This window comes from Neopsephotus bourkii, unplaced genomic scaffold (genome assembly GCF_033783945.1).
Source record: "Neopsephotus bourkii isolate Nb327-2 ecotype Australia unplaced genomic scaffold, CSIRO-AGI_Nbou_v1 NB_272, whole genome shotgun sequence".
Taxonomy (NCBI): domain Eukaryota; kingdom Metazoa; phylum Chordata; class Aves; order Psittaciformes; family Psittacidae; genus Neopsephotus; species Neopsephotus bourkii.
Window position 1 is genome coordinate 17590933 of NW_026900781.1, and position 24790 is coordinate 17615722.

A 24790-nucleotide genomic window follows, 5' to 3' on the forward strand; every position below is an offset into this window, starting at 1 on the left:
CAGATGACCTGAAGAGATCCCTACAATCCTCACCGTTTTGTAATGTAACTGTATCTTAGGATTGAAACCTTAACTTCTTTTCTTAGTAATTGGTATGTATAGTATAGGGGGTTTATTTGAGAACATTATTCTCTAAAATAATGGATTTCCTAATTTCCGAAAAGGAGAGAGAAAACTGATGGGAAATAAAAGTGTGAGTTACATTTAAGAGTTTACACATTTCCACCTCTCTTCTCTCACAGATCTACCTTTAAATCCTGACTACATCCATAGGGTTTTAAGATATCAATACATTGCTTCTGGAATATGCGTCTATTACATAAATAACCTCACTGATGTTATTGTAATATAAACGAAGCCAAGATTTATTGAAGACAGCTTCGTCCCTCATTGTTTGAAATCTCACAATATTAGGTGTGGCATCATTTCATATTCATCATTACTTTCCTGATACATATGAAAAATGTCTACTCTCTTTTCTTCCCTTCTTTGGGATTAAATTTAACAATAATACTGTATTATCATGGATATCACTGGGAGATCATTTAAATATCCCCTTAATGGTTTTCATTTCTTAATTTGAATATATATATGTATATATACACACACACACACCCTCACCTTAACTGGCACTTCCATTTCCTGGATGGAAGACATTGTCATTCAGTTTTCTGTGGTATATTTGTTGTTTTCTTTAAGTAGATCTCTTCCAAAGATATCTATATATCTATATCTATATCTTCCAAAGATATTTATATATCTGTATCTATAGTTTAGAATATTCATGAAGAGAAATGAATGCATAATAAAGGTAGAAAATCTTCACAGCTCTTACCAAGCTACATGTTATAGTGGTTTCAGGTGGAAACAAAGACAATCTTATTTAATGTGTTTTTATATGGCCTCCAGCATCAGGCAAAATGAACTAAGCATCACTATTCTTAATGGTGCCCTGCATTTTTTTAAAAAGCATGTAATGCTTTTTATCTATAATGAAAATTGTAAATTAGGATAAATAAAATTGTAAATTAGGATATATAAGAATAATGCTGTTTTAATGGTTATTTTGTTAATAACACAAATCCTTCAGGAAAACATATATAAGCTATAATAAAAAAGAAAACGTATGTTTTTAACAAAAAAGGAATTACCTGAAATTGCTTCTTAATTAGCTCTTTGTTGTCATTAATGCAGAGAACATGAGGATTAGTGGTGACTTTTCCTTTTAAAAAAACCAAAGCTAAACAGACAAAACCAAAACTTCTGAATATATAAAAGCTGTTCCAAATTCAGTAAATGAAAGATACGTATTGCTTTAGCTTATTAGATTTTCTAGGCCAATCCTTGGTGGAATAGAGATACTGTTCTGGAAACTACTTAATCCTTCAGTTTCACTGCACTTCTTTACTTTCTGTCTCCATCTGATGTATGGACTGTGTTTATTACAATAAAATTGGAAGAGAACATGCATATTGGCTCATGCAAGAACTCTTTGGTGTATGAAATTCAATTAGTCTCTAGATCATGCTAGCTCAATGCTTGTGTGCCTTGTGGTGTAGAAGCTGCAACAATCTAATGAAGCTGAAACTTTCTTGTTCTAGCTCTCTGAACATCAGCTAAAGACCTTGGCTTGAGGAGGGAGTTTGGTTATTGGAATGTTGACTCAGTGCATCTGTATAAGATTCTTTGTTGGTCGTGTGATGTGTTGTAAAAAAAAGAAACTGCCTTTCTCAGGTGAACTCCTAGAACATTTTGTCAGTGACAGGACCATCTACCGTCTCCAGATTGTGAAGCATTTAGAAAAACCTACAATAATGAAAAAAATGCAAGTCTAGTGATGAAAATGTACCTTTACTGTATGATTATTTTGTGGAAACTAAGAATCTTGAAGATGATATCACTTCATCATGAAGATTTTGGGGAGCTGGGAAAATAATATTTCTAATCCTATCATAGGTATTGCTTCACCAGGGATGTGGAAAGAAATCCTAAAATTATTATTAATTTTAATTTATTTCTTACTATTTTAAAACATTGGTAGGAACAAACAAAAATCTTGAACATCAAGGAACTACTCTAATGTTTATTAATAAAAATTGTAGCAATGATTTTTATCTTTCCTTTGGATAATGAATCAATTTAAAGTAAGCTAATAGAATCTGAAAATGCAATGCAGACTGGACTTTCCTGTTTGTTGCTACTTCTCAGCAAACAAAAGAATTTCAGAGGTCTCCTCATCTTGCATTGCTTGCTATGCTTCCATTTTAGTTTGCTCTCGCTTTATCTTTCAAAGTCTCACAAAGTTTTCCTTTTGAAATGTGCCTTTTTCCTTTTCACTTGTCTCCTGTTTTAAATAACACACAATAACACAGGACTGGCAAAGTGACAACACAACTGGGTGAGAAAATGAAATGTGTGACATGTCTCATTAAGACTTAGCTCAAAATCTTGCATCACTGAAGAGATTTGCTTTAAATGTTACCTAAAGGATAAATTGAAATAAGTGAATCTCTTTGGTGGGTAAAATCTGCCTCAAAGCCATGATGGTTAAATCTGGCAACAAAGAGAATATGGCACAGGATATGAGCTATTTTGACAGTCTTTTAAAATAAGAGTAGCTAATGTTAAATTGCATCATTTAATAATTCAGTTCATGATGCCTAAAATAAATATGTCCATTGTGGGAATTCTGTACCAGCTATTTTCGGCTGATTTCATGTAAATCTGCTCACTGTTGAGATTATGTTTAGAGAGACTATCATTATTATTCTATGCTGTTGAATCTGCTAATATTATGTGTGCTCTTGAAAACTCAGAGTGAAAATGTGAATGGTTCCACAGGTATATTTTGGCATCACATGGCTAATGCGATTACTTAGAAAACAGCTCATAGGTTACATTTGAATAGGTTAAATTTTCCCTGAAATTTAACATCAAAATAAAGAGAAATTAAGGACCTCTTTGAATAAAATCTAAAAAGAGTAATTCAGGAGTGTACTGATTTCTCACTGTTTTCATGATACTTGGATTAAATTGAAATGTTGACAAATTAGATTGCATATAAGGAGGAAATTCTTTCCTGTGAGGGTGGTGAGGCACTGGAATGGGTTACCCAGGGAAGCTGTGAATGCTCCATCCCAAGGCCAGGTTGGACGAGGCCTTGGGTGATATGGTTTAGAGCGAGGTGTCCCTGGCCATGGCAGCGGGGTTGGGACTTGATGATCTTAAGGTCCTTTCCAACCCTAACTATTCTATGATTCTATGATTCTAAATATATTGCAGAAGAAAATAGAATCCCATTTTCTAGATGTTACAAATAAAAATTACTATTATAAAGCAGGAGAGTAAAAAATGTGTTTAGTGAGATAATGGAATAGTCTGTTATTTGGAAAAGAGTATAAAAAAACTGTAAACTCTGTCAGGTTGGACAGAGCCTTGGGCAACATGGTCTAGTGTGAGGCATCCTTGCCCATGATGGGGGATTGGAATTAAATGATCTTAAGGTCCTTTCCAACCCTAACCACTCTACGATTCTATGATTGGAAGTTCTCCTATATGATATAGCATATTAAATTAAGATAAAAATCATTGAACTGTATTAATGACTACAGTAAGAATTCATACTAAAGGCTGGTTACTTAATATATTCTGGTCTCTAGCTATCTGAATACCAATCACTGAAAATTCATAGAGGGACTTCTGAATCTGAAATTCAAATGGAAATAGGTGTGAAAAATCTAAATTCTTCCTCTGGCATTGTCATAAGTAATCTCCAGTTCCAAAAGCAGTTTGTTTGTTAAAATGTATCTGACTAAACTAATCTGCTGTCTGTTTTCCACAGTAGCGTCTTCTGGGTTTTTTGTGAAAATAGGATTAACACTTTGTATGCTATTCAAAAAAAAGTCCATGATCTTTATATTCAATTAGTAGATTTCAGACTGTGATGGACTTCAAAGTGTGGGGGTAAGAAAACGCACACTGCTGTAGTTATCAGGTTTGATTTTAATCACTGGAACTCAGTTAACATAGAACCTACACATTGTAATTTTCACGTAATTTTTAAAGCAGAATTCTTACGTTCTTCATCTAAAGACTTCTGAAAGATGTTTCACAATGATCTTTTGCAGATCTAAGAGATACTGAGCTCAATTTGATTGTGGCATCTTTTCAGTAGCTCATTTTGGTTTTGGTTGCATTTACTTTTAAGAATAAGATAATATATATTCATGAACTGGGTTTTTCTTGCAGTAAATGAAAAAAGAAATCCATCATTTAAAACATATTTTTCTCTCTTATTTGGATTGGTAACTCAATTACTTTTTAAGCATTTCCATAACAATCCATTTTGTTACCCTCTGTAAATATTAACTATCTTCTGTTTAGCAATAGAATTAATAATATCCAATGGTTTACAGTACCTTCCTTTTTCATGTATATGAAATCTTTCTCAATTTAAAAGTTTGTTACACGAATTTAGGTAGATGTACAAATATGCAAAATTGTGTTTCATAGTAATTGCAGTTCCTGTAAGATGAAATGGGGCTATATATAATAAAACCAACAGATGCCCTGGTTTTTATACAGTGAGAAAAACTATATATAAAGTACGTTTCACTGACAGCTGAAAAAGGAAGTGTTTCTGTGGAAGAACAGCAAAAAAATTCACTGAAACAGGAGTTTGCAAAATATCAGTGACAGATACAAAAACAAAACCACATCTTCACAGCTGATAATTTTGTGCAATAAAATTTCTAAAGGAAACAGATGTCTCTCGTTTTCTCAGCTTGGCTGACATGAATCACAGATGCCCATTAGCCAAAATAACTATAGGAAACACTTTATACTAAAAGTAGCAAATAAATATTTCGCAGAACTTTTTTTAATACTAGAGTAAAATGACAAAACTTTTCAGTGCTGACACACAGCTCATGTATTTCAGAACCGGGTAAAGATTCAGTGTTAAAGGCTGTCCAAGCACTTGGTCTTTAGCCTTCTTGAGTCCTGTGATAATGTCTGGATTGCATGAAGAGCTAAGAAAATTAAGAGGTATTCTTTTTCTAACTTACACATAATACACATTTTCACTCCTTTAATTATCTCTGGAAGCCTTGTTTGTCATATATATAGCTTTTTATTTCCTGGTCACCCATAAGACCTTCTGAAATGTCATTTTGAATTTGAAGTTTTCCAACAACATCTATAGACTGTTATATGTAGGCATAAAATAAAATTGGATTACCAATCCAAAGTGAAATTATCAACATTTCTTAGAAAATGCAAAGTGTTATAGCTTAAATTGTTGTTCTAAACTATGCAGGTTGATATTCCTTATAAATATGTTACTCAGAAATGCAACTGCCAGCTCCCTAAAAGCCTTTATGTGGATGTCTCAAAATCTTACATTCATCTCCTTTTTCAGTCTTTTGGCTAATATAGTTGAGAAAAAGCTATAAAATTTGAATTTGGTGAAGGTAAGAGGTGAGTAGCATAAAAAAGTCAGCTTAGTAAGAATTTTTTACTTAGTAAGTAAACTTCAAAATCAGCTTAGGAAAAATTTCTGACGCACATCTAGCTACAGAGGAGCAATAGGAAACCACCAACATTGATGGTACCTTAGGTATTAGACAAATAAGTATGCTGAAAAATTTAGCTCTAAATCCAGATTTGGATAAAAATATAGTTGTTTGAAATTGTTCATATATATATGTGGTGTAGGGTTTTTCATCATTTTCTGATTTAGTTCTGATCACTACACTGTGTTTGTGCTTCTAGTGCCAAGCAGCATTCTCAGGCATCAGAATATGGTTACTGGAATTGCTAAATGTTTTTTACAAGTACCTGGCATGCTTTTGATAAGTATCACTCTCCAAACAATTTATATGCATGATTCATGAGTTAAATTTGGCCAGATCCTATTCCTGGGAACTGTTTGCATGGGGTTATGCTATTCTGGAGATAGAGAATTTATTAGAATGGATTTTTCCAGACTCTACTGATTTCTGAATAAAAGAGCAGGCATTGCAGGCTCAATGTACTATCATCAACTTTTGTAAGAATTTGTAATACCAGATCTGTCTTTGGAAAGCACATGGGAAAACTGCATTTAATTTAAAAATTTTCTTCCTCCTCCCAACCTTTCTTGCTCAAACAGTCCTTTGTTTTGTATTTCTAGCACATATGTCTAAGGAGGAGCAACCTCCTCTTCATCATTCTGCTGTGAAAATACTGTATTATGTTGGTCATGGACCACTAGGAAGCTCTGATACCACAATATGTTTGAAGATAAAGTGGTGCCTCCTCTCTGGAGAAGAAAACACTTAAAGTCTTTTGAGAACTAGTTACACTAAATGACATTACAGAATGGGCTGCAGCCTGCAAGATACTGCCCAGTCCCCTAAAAAGAATGTTACTTAGAAAGGTGAGAAGTCGCAACTTTAATGGGCCATCAAGAGAAGAGCATTAGGGGTCAAAGTTCACAGTTCAGTTTGATTTCAGCAAGAGAAACAGAAGGCAATTTAAAAAACAAGATGTATTTGGGAAAGATTCCTCTTAACATCTACTTTCCTAGTGTTCATTTTTTTGGTGGAACTTCCTATTTATTATAGAATGAAATAAAGATGAAGGAAATACTTATTTTGTAAAGTAAACATACGCATATGTAATGTAAGTAAAGTTTGTCATTCTCATTCTTTGATAAATATTTACGGTGTTTCCCAAGGTTTATTTTTGAACCGAAAGAAAATTTCCTTATATAGAAAGTCGAAGTTCAGAACCATGATAAATTTCTGAAATTCTACCAAAAATGCTTCTATCCAGGATTCTACAAGCTCCACTGCAAGTATATTTGCAGTTCATTTTTTATAATCAGAGCTTCTACTTGATTTGAAACTTCTGCTGAACTCCAAAATAAAAAAGTATACATTTATTGCTGAAAATAAATCTAAATGCTGAATTCTCTCAGCTAATTACGCAATCAGTGAAACTGGAAGGAACTTTCCACAGAAATCATGGTTAGTGTATGCAGAAGATCAAATGACCCAGCCACGTTGCTGTTCTGAACAAAACAATATTGATTTATTACTTTTTTTTGTTATGGGTGTACTAAAATCAGTCAGTACCACAGGTCATTAAGAGATTAAATTAAGCTTTATATTACTTACATAATGAGTATTAAATCAATACTGAATGCTTAATAAATTTGTTTCTTTCCTTTAGGCTACTTACATTAGTTGATGGAGTGAAAATGATAATAACTTGAAATGAAATGTTCTCCAACTTAGGAGAAATATAAATAATACGATTTGTTATATTTTTTTTTAATTAGAATGGCATCAAACCAGATTTGTGGGTTTTTTTTTCCTTAATTGTTGTGCATTCTATCATGTCTTTATATACGTAGTGAATTTATAACTAGCACAGCAGGTTGAGAATTTTTAATAGGATCTCTTTGAGGAAGAAAAAGGTCATTATTAACATAAGAATCTTCTTTAAGAATCGTGGTGCAAAGGTTTCTTAGCAGAGAACAGGTGTTGCTGCAAAGCTAAGTCTGCCACAACAGTCAAGTCGAAAGATTCCTGGAGCTGTTAGGAAACAAATGCTTCAGTATGTCATCATGACTGTCAGTCAATGGTGAATGAAGATTACTGTGTTTTGTTGGTATTAAACATGTTCTTCCGTACACAGAATTTTTTTATATATATTTTTTTTAAATAAACTACTTCTAAATAAAATGCTCTAATTTTTCTTCCTTTTCAGCTTCATTCTGACCAGGACAAGGGAGATGGATCCCTGAAATACATTTTGTCAGGAGACGGGGCTGGTACTCTTTTTATAATTGATGAGAAAACAGGTGACATTCATGCTACTCGGAGAATTGACAGGGAAGAGAAAGCCTTTTACACGCTGCGTGCCCAGGCTATTAATAGAAGAACTCTGAGACCAGTGGAACCTGAATCTGAGTTTGTCATCAAAATCCATGATATCAATGACAATGAACCAACATTTCCAGAAGAAATTTACACTGCTAGTGTTCCTGAAATGTCAATAGTGGGTGAGTGCTTTATACTGAGGCACCTGTGCTATGTTGCTGGATGAGTAGTTTCTCCATCCTCTGAAAAGGCAGTCATGCTCAGAATTCTGCCTGATGGGTTAAGCATTTTTCGTGTGATTTATTTGTTCAAATATTGGAATTGCATCCAGAAAGACATTTTTGTGATTTGAGATCTATTTCTACTTGGACTATTTAAATTACAAATTTACAGTGATTTGGGACATAAATATAAATAGAAAGTAGTCAGTGGCAAATTACCCTCCTCCTGGAGAACTGTTAAAAGAAGATTACTAAATCAATGTGTTGAAAGCTCAGTAATTTTTTTCTTGCATTTTCACTGGAGGTCCCAGGTTGTGATAAGTATTGAATGGAGAGCTGTCCCCACTTTCTGTGGCTGAGGAGAGTTACATGTTTAGTCATGTGCTGTTGATACACTTCCTGAAAGTAGACACCCTCTTTATTCCTTTGCTTTCTTTTTTTTTTTTGTGTGTGTGTATGGACAAATCCTCTTCTGCTTTCAGTTCCTCCCTTAATTCACTCATGAATGGCAGCTTCACAGATCTTAAACAGCTGCTTGAGTTAATCTTTCTTATGTTTGCAATGTATTTTGAGTTCTTAGCTACAAAGTTGTGGCCTAGATCATGCCAGCTGGTCAGATTCAGAAACAAGGGCATTTTGGAATATGAACTATTATTAATTATTACATACAATTCTTAGCAAAAAAAAAGCTTAAAAACATATAGAGTTTCTTTAAAAAAATTAATATTCATTTATTCATTGCATAACTGTAGATATAGTACTATGTTCTAATATTCAGAAAACACAATAACTTCAATAACTCTTTTGGCCTTTATTACAATTTTAATTGCTATCACTGCTTGAACTAGATCAAAGAGTTTTATGTATACAAGTATTGAAGTTTTAGTACTTAGTTTCATGTCCTTTGGTAAGTATTAAAAGAGCAAGAAAATACATAATTAGTGACAGAGAATGGCCCTAGCAAGCTGTGCAGCAATGTGTGTTTTTATTCTTAATAAGATGTTTCAATCCGCTTTTAGTTTGTGACTGAATAATTTTTAAAAGTCCAAACATTCAGCAGGCAAGCTTTAGTATAAAGGAAAAATATAAAAAAAAGATAGAGGAGGAAATCTATTAGATGATTGCATAGGGCCATACTGGAATTCTATTGACCTAGTCCACATAAAGAGAACTGAAATGTCTTCTTTCTTTACTGTTCCAAAATAGACAAAAGTTAATACTGCTTTATTAATTTACTGATAAGTTCTCTAGAATCATGCATTTCTGTAAATGTATATAGCTTCAGGCAGAGCATCCTGAAAAAGCATTGCCATGTTTCCTAGAGAAGCATATAGCAAGATTACAGTAGGGTTGAAAAAATATGTCTTAAATCTTTCCCTTTAATTCTTATGTTCTTTATATAAATTCCAGAAGGTATTGTTTAAAATTTTCAAGGAAAGATTTTAAGAAACTGAATCAGTGTGCACATACTATGTTATTTTATAACATTCAGTTATGATCTGTTTATTCCTACTTTTGTCAGTCTCAGTTCCAGAAAGATCATCTTCTCAAGTGTTCTCAAATATCCAAGACATTATTTCAGTGGTTCTAAAATACTTAGGATGTGAGGTTTCAGAGTATCTGTACATCCACATATATCATAAAAATCTGAAAGTCCAAAATATTCCCAAAATTACACTGATAGTTGTCATTGTTTAAGCCAGATGGTAACACAGAACCACGCTGCCACTCACTTACTCTCTCCTTCCCCTCCCATCTCCAGGCAGGATAGGAAGGAGAATCATAGGAATATAAGCCCCACAGGTTGAAATAAGAACAGTCCGGTAACTAAAGTATGATATGCAACTACTACTACTGCTACTAATAAGGGATATAACAAGGACAGAGAATATAAAATTAAAAAGGAAAGGAAAAAAAAAACCAAACCAAAAAACAATAAACAGCAGCGCTGAGTGATGCACAGAGCAATTGCTTACCACCTTCCAGCTGATACCAAATCTGTCTCCAGCAGCGATCTGGGCCTTCCGGGTGACTCCCCCCAGTTTATACACTGGGCATGACGTGCTGTGGTATAGAATGCCCCTTTGGTTAGTCTGGATCAGGTATCCTGTCTCCGCTTACTCCCATTTTCTTTGCCCCTCCTTACTGGCAAAGCATGAGAGACTGAAAAGTCCTTGATCAAAGTGAGCATTACTTACCAACAACTAAAACACTGGTGTGTTACCAGCATTTCTCTCAGACTAAATCCTAAACACAGCACTGTACCAGCTACTTGGAAGGAGAAAAATGACTGCTACTGCTGAACCCAGGATGATAGTTAAAAAAAAAAAAAAAAAAAAAACAAACCCAACTTGGATGCATTTGCAGTAGCAACCCTGTGTCTTGTCCAAATAGTTACGCTGAAACAAATAGACTGTTCTGTCAATAAAATTAACTTAATTTAGAGAATTATAACTAGGTTAAAATCTACCATGTTCCTGGATTTCATAAATGTGATAATTCAGCTGCTAGACTACTGACTATGTCATTGGTAGAATTTGCTTTTCACTTTATGGCTTTTCACTTTATGGCTGACCCCTAGAGGCATATTTTCATCTGCAGTCCATGAGTGGATGACGTGAGGTATTCCTCAAAGTTGATTCATTTCTGATTGAATTTTCCAACTTAAAAAAAATCTACTCTGTAATCTCAAAACTAAAGGCTAAATGGACAAGGGGAGAAATGTTCTAGAAGCACCTGCTGCATAGAACTTTTGAGACATAGAATTCATTAGAAATTTGGGAGTCGTCTTCAGTCTTGGAAGTCTGAAGAGGTCCCAGTTGACTGAAAGAATGCAAATGTCCCAGTTTTCAAGAAGGGAAAGAAGGAAGACCCTGGTAATTACAGGCCTATCTCACTTCATTGCCTGATAAAATTATGTGAAAAACTCTCCAGCACACAGCTAGACAAATCCATAATACACTGAATGAGCAATCGGCTGATGAGTCAGGCTGAAGGTGTTATAGTAAACAAGGTTATGTCAGGCTGGGGGCCAGTCACCAGTAAGTTTTCCCAGGGCTCAATTTTAAAGCCAATGCTCTTTAATGTTTTCAGAAATGTTTTGTATACAGGAGTCAAATATACATTAAGTAAGTTTGCCAATGATACTAAACTAGGAGGAGCTGGACTCCTCAAGGGTAGAGAGGTCTTAACCACCAATCACATGAAATTTAATCACAGCAAGTGAAGGATTTTCCACCTGGGATGGAATAATCCTGGTTATGCATACAAATTAGGAGAGCAGCACTGTGGAAAGAGTTCTGGGGGTCTGGATTAATGACAAGTTGAATTTGAGTCAACTGTGTGCCCTGGCCGCCAAAAAGGCCAACCATGTCCTGGGGTGCATCAGGCACAGCATAGCTAGCTGGCTGAGGGAGGTGATTGCCCCACTCTACACTGCATGGCTGTGGTCCCATCTTGAGTACTATGTGCAGTTTTGGTTTCTCAGTTTAAGAAAGACATCATACCATAAGTGTGTCCAGGGGAGAGCAACCAAGATGGTTAAATGTCCTGAGGGCAGCACTTACAAGGAGCAGCTGAGGTCACTTGGTTTGTTCAGCCTGAAGAAGGGAGGCTGAGGAGTCATTGAAGTCTACAATTTCCTTGAGGGAGTCAGCGAAGGAATAGGTGCTGATCGTCTCTGGTGAACTGTGATAGGACATGAGGAAGTTGAATGAAGCTGTGTCAGGAGAAGTGAAGGTACACAGTCACTTGAACAGGTTCCCCAGGGAAGTAGTCATGGTACCAAACCTGTCAGAGTTCAAGGAGGGTCTGGATGATGCTGTTAGTAATATGATATAGTTTTAGGTAGTCCAGAAAGGAGCAGGAAGTTGGACTTGATGATCCTTATGTGACCCTTCTTATCTCTGTTTTAAGAAGTGTCAAAACGAAAGCTGATCTGCAGGTTTGCAACTGTGTTGTCTATTTATACACATTTGTACTTCAACCACAGTGATGAGAGGTTCTGTATGCGCTTACCTGAATACCAGAAAGAAGACAGACATTGTAGCATATCTTACTATATATGCCTCATTGCTTTTAGAGCCACAGTGTATAGTGTAGATAAGAGCTAGAGTTCAGAGATACTGGATTTCTGTTCTTACATTTTCAGCAAGTTTGCACATATGATTCATCAGTATATCACATCTCTGTTACTTAATTTGTTTGCAGGTTGAAAGAGGTGGTCCTGCCCTCCACTCTGCTCTCGTGAGACCTCACTTGAAGTATTGTGTGCAGTTCTGGTGTCCTCATAAAAAGGACATGGAACTGTTGGAACAAGTCCAGAGGAGGACCACGAGGATGATCAGGGAGGTAGAGCACCTCCTGTATGAAGATAGGCTGGGAAAGTTGGGTCTGTTCAGCCTGGAGAAGGCTGCATGGAGACCTCCAGGGGTGCTGGGGAGAGACTATTCATTAGGGACTGTAGTGATAGGACAAGGGGTAATGGGTTAAAACTTAAACAGGGGAAGTTTAGATTGGATATAAGGAGGAAGTTCTTTACTGTAAGGGTGGTGAGGCACTGGAACGGGTTGCCCAGGAAAGTTGTGAATGCTCCATCCCTGGCGGTGTTCAAGGCCAGGTTGGACAGAGCCTTCGATGACATGGTTTAGTGTGAGGTGTCCCTGCCTATGGCGGGGGTGGTGGAACTAGATTGATCATAAGTTCCTTTCCAACCCTAACTATTCTATGATTCTATGATTAATAACCTGTTAAATTGGTAAACTTTTAATCACCAGTATTTCATTACTAACTCATAAATGAAGGCTGTTATTTCCTAATATCCTGCTTCCTTCACCAAAAGCATCAGCAGTTCTCAAGTAGCAAAAATGTGCAAGAAGCATTAGGAAATCTGTGCACCCATTGGAGTACAGGGTTTGCTTCATCCTACAATGCTTTGTACTATAAGGTACTACAAAGGGGGCCAGGAGGTAAGAGCCTATTAAGTCTTTATCTACTTCATCTTCCACCATACTTGAGTTACCAGATCATGATGTAGCCATACACCAGCCTCTTTCAGACCTGAAGCAGAATTCTTGATTTCTTCCTCAAGCTGTGGTATTAGTCAGATGGATACCTGAGAATGTGACTGTTTCTACTATCAAATACTGTGTTTTGAGGAAGGCCCATTAATTCTTTGTCATCTTGTTCAACTTCTTCCTGCTGCTCGTTAGTCATAGTAAAGGTAGAGATAATGGTCCAACTTTAGGATCTTACACCTGGGTCAGTATCCTCAAAGGCATCCTTCCTCTTCTCCTGAAGTCTTTGTACGATTACTAGATGTTTTATTTTCTTTCAGTTTTTTTCTTTTCCTTACTTTCAAAGTTTGTAACTCAGGATATTCTTACAGTTTTAACAGAAATATTCTGTCCATCATATTCTTATTTGCCTCTTTCTGCTCATTTGAAGGTTTATTTTCAGTACTGCAGATCAGTCTATTTTCCTCCCTACAGCTTTTCCCATGGTTGTTGCCTATTGGTATCTTTTAGACAAGTTTTCAGAACTTCCTGCTATTTAGACCTCTTTTTTTTTTTTTTCCTCTTTTTTTTCCTCTTTTGTTTTTTTTTTAATCATCACATTCTTTCTTTCATTTGTTGCTGTTTCTCTATTCATCCCTTGTAGCCTATGTATTTCTAATAATTTCTTATCTTTATTGCATCCCATATCCTCAGTGCTGTTTCTACAATCTGTCATGCTCCCTCACTGATCTCTTCTGCTTCTGACTTAGTGATATCAATATATGCTTTATAAAATGTAATCTCCCTCTCAGTTTACGTGTGAGTTACAGGTTGGGTATCCCACAGTTAGCATGTCATCTTTACCTGTGGTTTTCTTTTTGCCTTTCTGTTTAGACAGCAATTAGAGCTACTGTTGCTTGGCTTTCTCCATAGTTTGTTTGCTTTTTTTTGTACACTCCCTCATTAGTGCTATTCTGCCAATTCCCAATCCTTAGTCCTCTCTGCCATAACATTTAAAATACTTACTTCTTTTTTTCCTATAAACAAAGATTTGTTTCTGTTTACAGTTATCTCACCAAACCTTTTGGATTTTCTGACTTAGAATTTCAGAATACCCATAATGACAGGTTTTGAAAACCCAAAATATTGTATTGCATTTTTTAGATTTTTTACAGACTTTGATTTTGCTCTGGACACAAATCCTATCATCAGGCGAGGAGACAAAAAAGGAAATAAATCTCAACCAAAGCCCCCCAAACCACACCCAAGATTAAAGATTTTTTTCTTTAAAATGAACATCGTAAAAGAATTAGAAATACCCACTGACGTACTTACTTCCAGCTTATTGTTTTCAAAGTTACAGGAGTACCATGTAGCCGAAGACCTTTCTGATATTGATTTCTCTCTGAAAATTGAGTCCTTTCCTCTTCTTCTCTGTTATTCTGCTCCATTAAACAGTTTATTTTAGGGAAAAACATGTGTTATTATTCCCTCTCTTTTCCACTAGAAAGAGCAGAAAATTCCTATTAATTAAACTTTTGATTTGTATGGATAGTTTACTATTGGAGGGTACATGCTCTAGTTAAATATCACATAAGTGGGAGTAAGGAAAAGGAAATGTAAGTTTCAAATTCTGCTTTACAATGGATATTCTGTGTATTCTTTTTTCTACTTAATTATCTTCAGTGATTCTTATCTAATTTGTTTACATTGTAAGGTCAGTCATTAATTGTTGTATGGTGTTCAAAGATGCTTGCTAAGAACACATTAAAAGGGACCAAATACATTAATTACTATTATAGTACTGGACCCTAGGGAGATTCAAACAATATAATTAAAATTATATTAAAATATGCCTTCTGAGAACTACAATAATCTGACAAATGACTGTTTATTTATGGGCCTAGTTCATCACCGTATAGTTCTAGTTTACTGTATAATAAATTTGCAAGTATACAAGGAGAAAATTACAGAATTCATAGGTATTACTAATAACATAGCTCCTATCATGCGCTTATATGTTCCAGATTGTCCACATCACTGTCTCCTTCATGCAGTTCTATAGAGTTCAGGTTAGACTCTTATAAACTTCAGCAGAAGCAACCTGTGCCTGTGTAAAAGACGTAGTGACACACATACCTGGTAGTGCCGGCTAAGTCACACTCACTCTGCAGCTGTTAAACCCCCCAACAGGACTGATCATATTCAGTGTCTTCAGATTTCTGATCTGGGCTTCTGATTAGATCAGTGTATTTATAGTATTTAGCATCTTCAGTGACTTCAGTGAACTGAAGCACATCAAGGCAAGCTGATGGTTTGACAGTTGACGTGAACAACATAACTGATATCCTGATATACTCCTCCTGTTAGCTTCTTTGCATAGTTTCAGACAGGGTTTTTTTTGTAATAATTACTTATCTCTCAGTGTGAGCCTAGAGACCACGTTTCTCTTCCTCTTACAAGCAACAACCAATATGAAAGTGGCAGCTTCTGCTTCCTGAATGGAACACAAAAGTCTAGCATTGCCCTTGCACTTTTCCTACTAGGTACCTGACTGGTGGAAGCAAAAGCCAGATTGCTGCGGCAACATTAAGAGTATAGTTCATCCTTACTGCCTTTGGGTAATGGGATGCACATTACCCTGAGCACAACTATGCTGTGTGAGTGATGAAATTAAGGAGCCCAAATCTCTTCACACAGACTTTAAAGGGAAAAGGGTCAAATCTACAATTTTCAGAAGTGTGTGATAGATTTTATTGGGAGTATACGCAGCCATACTCACTGCAGCTAGAGAGGACAGCTGATATGATTTGTTCTGTTTCATGTGTATGTGTACTGCACTAATTAATACGTGTATTATGACTTAAGGCAGCAGTAACTATTATACACATCTTACTACATAGCAACTACAATTAATATTTATTTTCATAGAATCATCGAATAGTTAGGGTTGGAAAGGACCTTAAAGATCATCTGGTTCTAACCCCCCTGCCATGGGCAAGGACACCTTCCACTAGACCAGGTTTCTCAAAGCCTCATCCAACCTGGTCTTGAACACTTCAGGGATGGGGCAGCCACAAATTCTCTGGGCAACTTGTTCCAGTGTCTCACCACCCTCACAGTAGAGAATTTCTTTCTTATACCTGATCTAAATATTTTAGATTAAAGCCATTCCCCCTTGTCTTATCACTACATGCCCTTGTAGAAAGTCCTTCCTTAGGCATTCCTTAGGCCCCTTTTAGGTACTGGAAGACTGTTACAAGGTCTCTCCTGAGCTTTCTCTTCTCCAGGCTGAACAACACAACTCTCTGAACTTGTCTTCACAGGAGAGGTGCTCCAGCCCTCTGATCATTTTCATGGCCCTCCTCTGGACAAATCGAGCAGTTCCATGTATTTTTGGGGGGGCCCCAAAGCTGAACACATTAATCCAGGTGGGGTCTCATGGGAGTGGAGTAGAGGGGCACGATCACCTCCTTCTACCTGCAGTCCAGGATGAGGTTTGCTTCCTGGGCTGCAGGTGCACGCTGATGGCTTGTGTTGATCTTCTTATTGATAAACACCCAGAAGGTCTTATCCTCAAGACTGCTCGTAATCCAGTCTCTGCTCAGCCTGTATTTGTGCACACCTGTGGGATTAGGGAAGTTTAGATTCAATTCAGGTAGGAAATAGGGGAAGAATGTACTGAAGTTGACTATAGATCATAAATGTATTTGAGAAGTCCAATTAACATTATTAGAAATTTTCTTTGTGGTCTGCTTGAATGGGAAATGACGCTCCTGGACCTCCACCTAATACCATGTGAAACTAAGCTGTCTTTGGATGTTTCAGGTACTTCTGTGGTGCAAGTTACAGCTACGGATGCTGATGACCCTTCATATGGAAACAGTGCCAGAATAATTTACAGCATACTTCAGGGACAGCCATATTTCTCTGTGGAGCCAGAAACAGGTCAGGCAAATTGTCATTATTTCCATTAGCATAAACTGTTGGCTTTTTTTCATTTTAAAAATCTTATATCACCTAAAAAAAATATTTCAAAAAACTGAACTGAAATGAAACAGTCTTTATTGCTTTTTTCTTATAATAAATACAAAAACTTCAGAGTTATTACAGCTGACACTGAATCATAAATAACTTTACAGTGATACTATTGATACCTTAGGATCTAAGTAGCAACATTTCTGATAATGGCAAGAATAAAGGTCTGTGTCCTAGAAAATGTTTTTCTTCTTTTCTTAATGATTCCACTTGCGCTAACAAAAGGTGTCCTTTCTACTCATAAACCTTGTGCATAAATATCTTGAATCATTTTTAGCATGAAATGGAAAGGGAGCTGTGATGCAGAGCAAATTTTTTTAACAAAAAGATAGCCTGTACTGAAGGCTATTCATAAAGCTTATGAACAGAAATTTGCACTTTAAAATGTGAATATTTTAGAAACATATTTCACAGACTAATGCAAAAAAAGATGCATCAGATTGCTGCACATCAAAAATAAAGAGATTGTTAACATTTTTATTATTATTATTTATTTGTTTAAGGCATCATCAGGACTGCTTTGCCAAACATGAACAGAGAGAACAGAGAGCAATACCAAGTAGTTATCCAGGCAAAGGACATGGGAGGCCAGATGGGTGGATTATCAGGGACCACCACTGTCAACATCACTTTGACTGATGTCAACGACAATCCACCTCGATTCCCTCAGAGTAAGCTGCATTTAATAGTTGTCTTGCACTGTAAGAGCTTCAAACTGAAGAGTTAAGCAATCACCATCTGGTTTAATTTACAGTAAATCTAGATTATGGGGCACACATGAACAAAAGGCTTATGTACTGATTTATTCACTATTGTTAAAGCAGTATATTAAATGTTACAGCATTTGCTTGTTAGTTACATGGTCAGATATAACTGCAGGAAACCTGGAATACTTTCCAGTACTATGGGAGGGAGTGGTAGGTGGACTTGTAAGAGCATTAGAGCAATGTTCTTTTTCCTTACCTATTGCTTAAATCCTACACACTCCCCCACTGGAAAATAAAACATGTAGTAATTCTAAATATGCAGAAATGGTTGAACTGTAGTATCTGCTTAAATATTTAATCATGAAGAACGTGGAAAAGAAATTACTTGAAGGGAATCAAGCAGATCTGAACTTTTACAGTTACAGTGCTACAAAACCTAATAGAAAATTTCCCAAAGTAAAAGGCATTTAACTTTTCTTTTTTTACAGCTTAAGTTTACCAGTGCTTTTAATAATGCTTTTTAGCTTCCAATAGTACAGCTATCAAGACTAAAATATAAAACCAAGCTTGGTCTCTATGGAAAATGGAAATATTAAACTATGTAACATCAAGCTTGTTAAAGGCGAAGCATTTTAAATACATTTGAAGCCTTTTGCTGGTGGTTTGTACATAGTTGCTAGTTAAAGTATTCAACGTATACTCATCACCTATTTTTTCCTCTGTATAAGTCTACTGTATCCACTAGTTATTATGAGTTTTCAGACACAAAATAACAAAATTGGCTTCTAATGATTCTGATTTTTACATGGTCTTTATAGCACAAATGCAGTATGAAATTTTGTTAATTTTGCCATTGTAGTTAATATATATGTATTTAGCTAAGATATTTATCACCATGTGATTTTGTATCAAAATCATGAACAATTGAATACTTACAGTTTGGGCGTTTCCACACAGACCCTATTCTGGACAGAATTTATTGGTAATTTGTTACTTTATGTTCTTGGTATTTCCACAACTTTTTGATTTACAATTTATCTTGTTCCCTTTGCATATAGAGGATTATGGTAACTTGAGTGCCATGGAGGCAAGGAATGCTGGTACTTCCATCTGGGCTTGGTCGTTTTTCTTGTTTCTTGAACAGTGCATTACATTAATACTTAGAATGACAGAATCAACTTTCTAGACCAATTTTACATGACTTATCTGGCAGTCCAATGTCATATTTGAGTCAAATAGGGACCTGATGTAGCAGATATTGGAGCTTTGTTTCAACTGTAATATTACAAGTGTTGTCAGAGGTAAGGAGATGGTGTTGGCCAATGCTAAATGGAAAAAATGGAAAATGGAAAAAGTTGTTTACAGACTTTGGAGCCTGAGTCTGACTGAAACTCAGTGTATCTGAGTTATAGCAACTTGGATCTTCTGCGAGACTGTAGACTGGTTTACTCTATAAAAATATTCACCTTTACTTTATATGCCTATTTGAGAGTAAATGGGTAGAAGGGTAAACATGAATAAGTTTGCTTTTTCGTTCTTTCAGTCTGAAGTATTTCCAGACATAAGTGGATAGACTTTAATCTTCCAGCTGATTTTCACTCTCCTCAGTACATGGAAAAGCTTTTCCTTTCCTTGATTCTCCCGTTTGTATACCTGACAGATAAATAAAAGAACATTACTCACTGGAGTAAATGTAAACACTTTCTTTGAGGAAGCAGTGAGACAAAAAGGGTGGACAGCAGAATTTTGTAAGGGTAACTGTAGTTCGGTGTAGTTTGTGTTATGATACAGTTTTTAAAACTCGCTGCATCCAATACTTAGTCAATGCATTAGCTATCTTCAGTGGCAAAAATAATAAAGTCTCTCGTACTATGGTGAAGATTTCTATAAATCGATAATTAGTTATAAAATTATCTGTCAGATTATAGGTTTATGGTTATTTTCACTCTGTGTTTCAACTATCTTTTTCGTAATTAAATATATGATCTCTTATCACTTTGTAGAGATAGTTATTGCAGTTGGAATCAAAGTAGTGTCCACAAAAAAAAAAAAAAAAGCTTAGGGATGTAGTTTTAAGAACTTTAGAAAAAAAATATGGGGAATATTAACACACTATAAAATGCTAAAAAACTAAAAAAAATAACTATGACATATCAATATTAATTGGGAAAAAGGTGGTCTTTCATTGTAGTGTCACAGTACTGAATAAATACTTAATTGGAGCAGAGGGTTTTTTTCTTCTGTTTCTGTTTGTTGTTTTTTTTTAACCAACAGACGGGTGATTACAAACAGATTATACACTAATGTAGCAAAGTACACAGATTTATGTATTAGAGAAAGGTAATGAAAATGTCAGAGCAAATGCAAGATGAATCACTCAATTGAAACACCAAAATGTAACTGAAAAAAAAATCATATAATTAGAATGTGGAGTGTATGTGGCCATAAAATATATCAGTTTCATGTCAAAAGCTGCCTAAGTAAAATTATATGAAGAAATGAAATTTCAATATTTTTCATTCAACATTTAATTACAAATGTGAATGTGATGTTTGGTGGGTTTTTTTTAATTTGATGGAGTTTTCAGGTTTTTATTGTTTTTTTGTTTTGTTTTTTGGTTTGGGATTTTTTTTAGTGTTAGAAAACAATAGCATACTGAAACAGAAGTGTTCTGTAGAATAAGAAGCTAAGTCTCAAATGTCCAAATAAATAATGAGTTTTTTTCAGTGAATATTCTCCAAAACAAAGAACAGTTTCTATGTCACTCTGTAGCCTGTTTGTAACATAGTCTGTTGAGAGACACTTATAATCTCCACATGACTTGCCTGTGCTTTCCTGAAGATATTACAAGATCATGTTGCCAGTGGTCTTCCCATTCTGCCTTGCCACTGGTCTCTGCCTATGATTCTTCCTGGTTGCACAAAACTAATGACTCACTTTATGTACTTTTCTGTATGTCTTATTTGTAAGGACTTGTAAATGTGCTGCGTTTTGGGTAGCCTGTTCAACTTTTTTCCATTGTGGTTGCTGGCCTTTACCATTTCCACTTTTGTGTTACTGTTAACTGTCTTTCTAACTCACCTTACTTACCTTAGGAAGTCTGTAAGTAAAACAGCAAATCTTGGAACGATTAACTAAGGATAAAGAAGAAAATGTTTTTAAATAGAGCTTTGATGACTTAGCTTTCATCTTTGTAATGACAGCTGTATCTTCGTTAATTTAAAAACTTTTTTCTGATGGTTCTTCATAGTGCATAATGTGTCCCACGTGTTTTCCTACTGTATGTTCTGACAGATGGGACCAAAGATCTCAACACTTATTCACAGTTTTCATAGTAAGGCTAGGAGATAGAATACTAAAAAGCATGGTAAGATACTTATTTCAATTTATTGCAGCAAGTCTGAATGGTGACAGTTTTATTCCTATGTTTCTTATCAGCTCTATGAGACTACAATAAAGGAATACAACAGCTAGAAAAGTAGCAGAAAACCAAAATTGCAGTATTCATCAGGCTTATTTAAGTATGAATTAACTGGTTTAACAAGTATGGGCATACTGTCTGCTTGTGGATTTTCAAAAACCTATCCTGCATTAAGATGTCATTCAAATGTATTTAATATTGTATCTGACTGTCTAAATTTGAAAGCTGAAGTGTCAGCCTGCTGCTTAGATTTGGCCAGAGAAGGGGATTCTGTTCTTGGTATTGCTTCCATGATAAAATAGATGTAAAATCTACTGTATCCCAAATATACATATATACATCTATATAGATGTGTCCCAAAGTTAACCAAATAATCTTAAATATTAAGGGGAAATAGGCAGAGTGAAGCATGAAAAGAATAGAGAGGAGTCTTTTCAGATCATATTTGAGGGTTGACATAGACCAGAAGAGTACAGACCTAGCTGATTCTTCTTTGAGATAGAGGTCCTTTTCAATAACGTTTTTCAATGAATTTTTTTCCTATGATTTTATTTTCAATCTTTTACCTAAAGTTTTCTCCTGCATTGTTCTCTGCCTCACATTTAGCCCACTCCCCAGTATTAATTGACATGTTCTCTAGAATAAAAAAGATACAGAACAATATGCTATCAGTTATTGTGTGACACAGTCTTACATAACACCTATGGGGCTCCTGAGTGGTTCTTTGTCTCTTTGCTAGGTACCATCCACCTCCGTATCCCCGAGTCCTCCCCAGTTGGGACAGCCATTGGCAGCGTCAAAGCCACAGATGCAGACACTGGAAAAAATGCAGAAGTAGAGTACAGAATAATAGATGGCGATGGAACAGATATGTTTGATATTGTGACACAAAAGGACACACAGGAAGGCATCATAACTGTGCGAAAGGTGTTAAGAACATTCACTAAATGATTTTTGTGTCAATGTTATGCCACAAATGTTCATTGCAAAAACAGTGTCTAGATCATAAGATGATATGTTCTAACTGCTTAATGTTTGCAAGCATCCCCTATCAGTAAGGTACTATTTCCTTTTAAGATGAACTGTAAGTAACATGTGGTAACAATATCTGAGATGCAGCAGAGGTTTAAAGCATTATTACAAGAAAAGTACATAAAAAATGGCCCATCCCCAATGTGTTGGTACTAATTATCTCTGATTTCAAATACACTTCTTTACTATTCGTGTAACATATTTTCTTCAGCAAGCAATATGAAGTTCACTCACTCCTGTGAGACATGTTTTCCTTCTCTATGATATTCTCATCAAGTGAGGTTACCATTGTATGCCAGAACACACACTCACAGAAGTGGAGTAGCAAGAGGTATTGTTTTGCTCCTATTTCCAACACATTAGCTGGGTAACATATGAACAGTGAATAATGAGAGTGTCCCTGTTTCAAGGCTAGCTTTAGCTTTGCCTTCTGTCTTGCATGTCAAAACACTTCCAGAGGTGAAGATTTCACACTTAGAAATGCGGTTCACCTGATCCTCAACAACTTCTCAAATGAATTTCCCTTCCAGAAGTCGCTAAGTCGTTCTCTTACAGATTTTGAGAACTGTTTATGAAGAGTACATGCAGCTTTTCTAACATAAAATACTGTTTGTGTTAGCTTTTAAAACAAATCTTAAGCACAGAACAGTGAATTAAACACTACTGTAAAATATATCTGCGCATCTCCTGATATGGCAAACAAGGAAAAGGTAAGTTCTGCAGAGATCAGTGTGTTCCTTTTAAATCTTTCTTTTCTTCTATGTTCATAGTCAGCATTGCAGCTTATCTGGAAAGGAATTAAAATATAGAGTTTGAGGCATGATCAGTTTTCATTTCCTAGAAGTTTGCAAAGGCTTCCTTTGAGATGCTCCTTGCTTGCTTGCTTGCTTCATATTTTTCATACTGAAGAAACCCAGACTGCTGTTATATTCGATCAATAGTCTTGAAAAAACAGTCTAATAACATGATCAAGCGCAAAAAAAAAAATCGTTATAACACAGCAGCTCCAAAAATGTCACCAAAAATACTAATGAACAAGATCTTATTTTGTCATTAACAATCTGACAAAAATTGCAATTTTCAGGATGCTTTCTCATATTGATAAATAAGTAGTTTATTTAAACAGCACAGGAAGCAGCATTAACTAGCAAGGAAGAAGATATCCTCAGTTTCTTCATTTATGCAAATATTTTAAACTGTTTCTCCACATTGATTATCATTGTATTTTCAGTGGTGAACAACTACAGCTAATGTTCCTTTACTGAACCCATAGGTTACTAAGTCTGAATTTAATATCTGCTGCAGTAAATCTTTTTGTGTACAAGTTTTTCTGAACAAATTCTGACAGCCAAAAGAATTGCTTTGCCACGATTTCATATATTTGGGACAGTTTTGTTAATTACTAGTGATATGCTGGAATACCTGTATAATCCATGTTTTGCAGTATAGCCTGAAGATATGTCCAAACTTTGGACTATAGTCAAACTACTCATAGCAAGTTTACATCTTCATGGAACACCTTCAAATTAAGCCAGCTAGTTAGAATAAAGGAGGACTAACATGCCTTCTTTCTTATAGACTTGACACCAGCATCTCTTAACAGCAGCATGCTGCACTTTATAAAACACACTGATAGTTTCAGATCTAGGTTAAATAGCAGCACTGTGTTGCATTTCTGTTATATTCATAGATATTCTCCCTTCTGCTCTAACTACTATTGAAAAAAATATTGGGGGCAAAGGGGAAACTCATTCTTTCCTGGGCTTTCTGCTCTTAAATAGAATATTTAAATTTCTGGTATCTTTCATGAATATTAATTTGTATTTTAAAGCAGTTAGGCAGAAAAAAAAACAAGTCTTCTATCACCCTTTTCACTGATGAATGAAAACCACCAGTTTGTTATTTCCCTGAGATTTTGAGGGAGTTCAGGGAGTCTTTTTGTGTCAGAAAGGTAAATTCTCAGCTTGCTCATTTCCTGAGTATCATTAATTAGCTAACACTTTTCATCTATGACAGAAAAGTTTAAAGGAATAAAGGTTCTTTTCTACTAAATGGTTCCTAATTGTAATCCTGAACCTTTCCTTCTTCCATTTTAAGAAGGAACCGCTGACAAAAATGTCAAATCTATTTTGGGGAAAAAAAAATAAAAAAAAATCCCTGATGTTGGATTCATTAAAATAAATGAAATGGAAAAATATTAAGCTCTTAATGTTTCTCTAGATATTGAGAACTTTGACACACCTTCCCTTCCTTAAAAGAAACATAAAAAATTGCTGATATTTAAGGCCACTTATTTGCTTGACAATAAGGATACTCCGGCCTTTTTGTGTATCCAAGAGTTTATAGTATTTCCTGGGAAATATTAGTATTAATATCTTGTTTTGAAATGTCACTATTTCTAAGTCTATATTTCAAGTATTTTAAATGTTTATATGATAGTTTCAAATATTTTTGAAACAACTGAAAAATTATGTAAATAATTGGTAGATTTTTACTGAAAAATCTTTTT

The 24790-nt window shown here is 35.4% G+C and overlaps 1 protein-coding gene across 3 annotated transcripts in view; it reads left to right on the forward strand.

Moving 5' to 3' along the window:
- Positions 1–24790, forward strand: part of CDH10 (cadherin 10) — a 91878-nt gene that overhangs the window by 51814 nt on the left and 15274 nt on the right. For all 3 annotated transcript variants that reach the window (XM_061346689.1, XM_061346688.1, XM_061346690.1), the window contains exons 3-6: positions 7756–8050; positions 16912–17031; positions 17625–17792; positions 21989–22176. In XM_061346689.1, coding sequence (XP_061202673.1) covers positions 7756–8050; positions 16912–17031; positions 17625–17792; positions 21989–22176 — 771 coding nt within the window. The remainder of the gene's footprint in view (positions 1–7755; positions 8051–16911; positions 17032–17624; positions 17793–21988; positions 22177–24790) is intronic.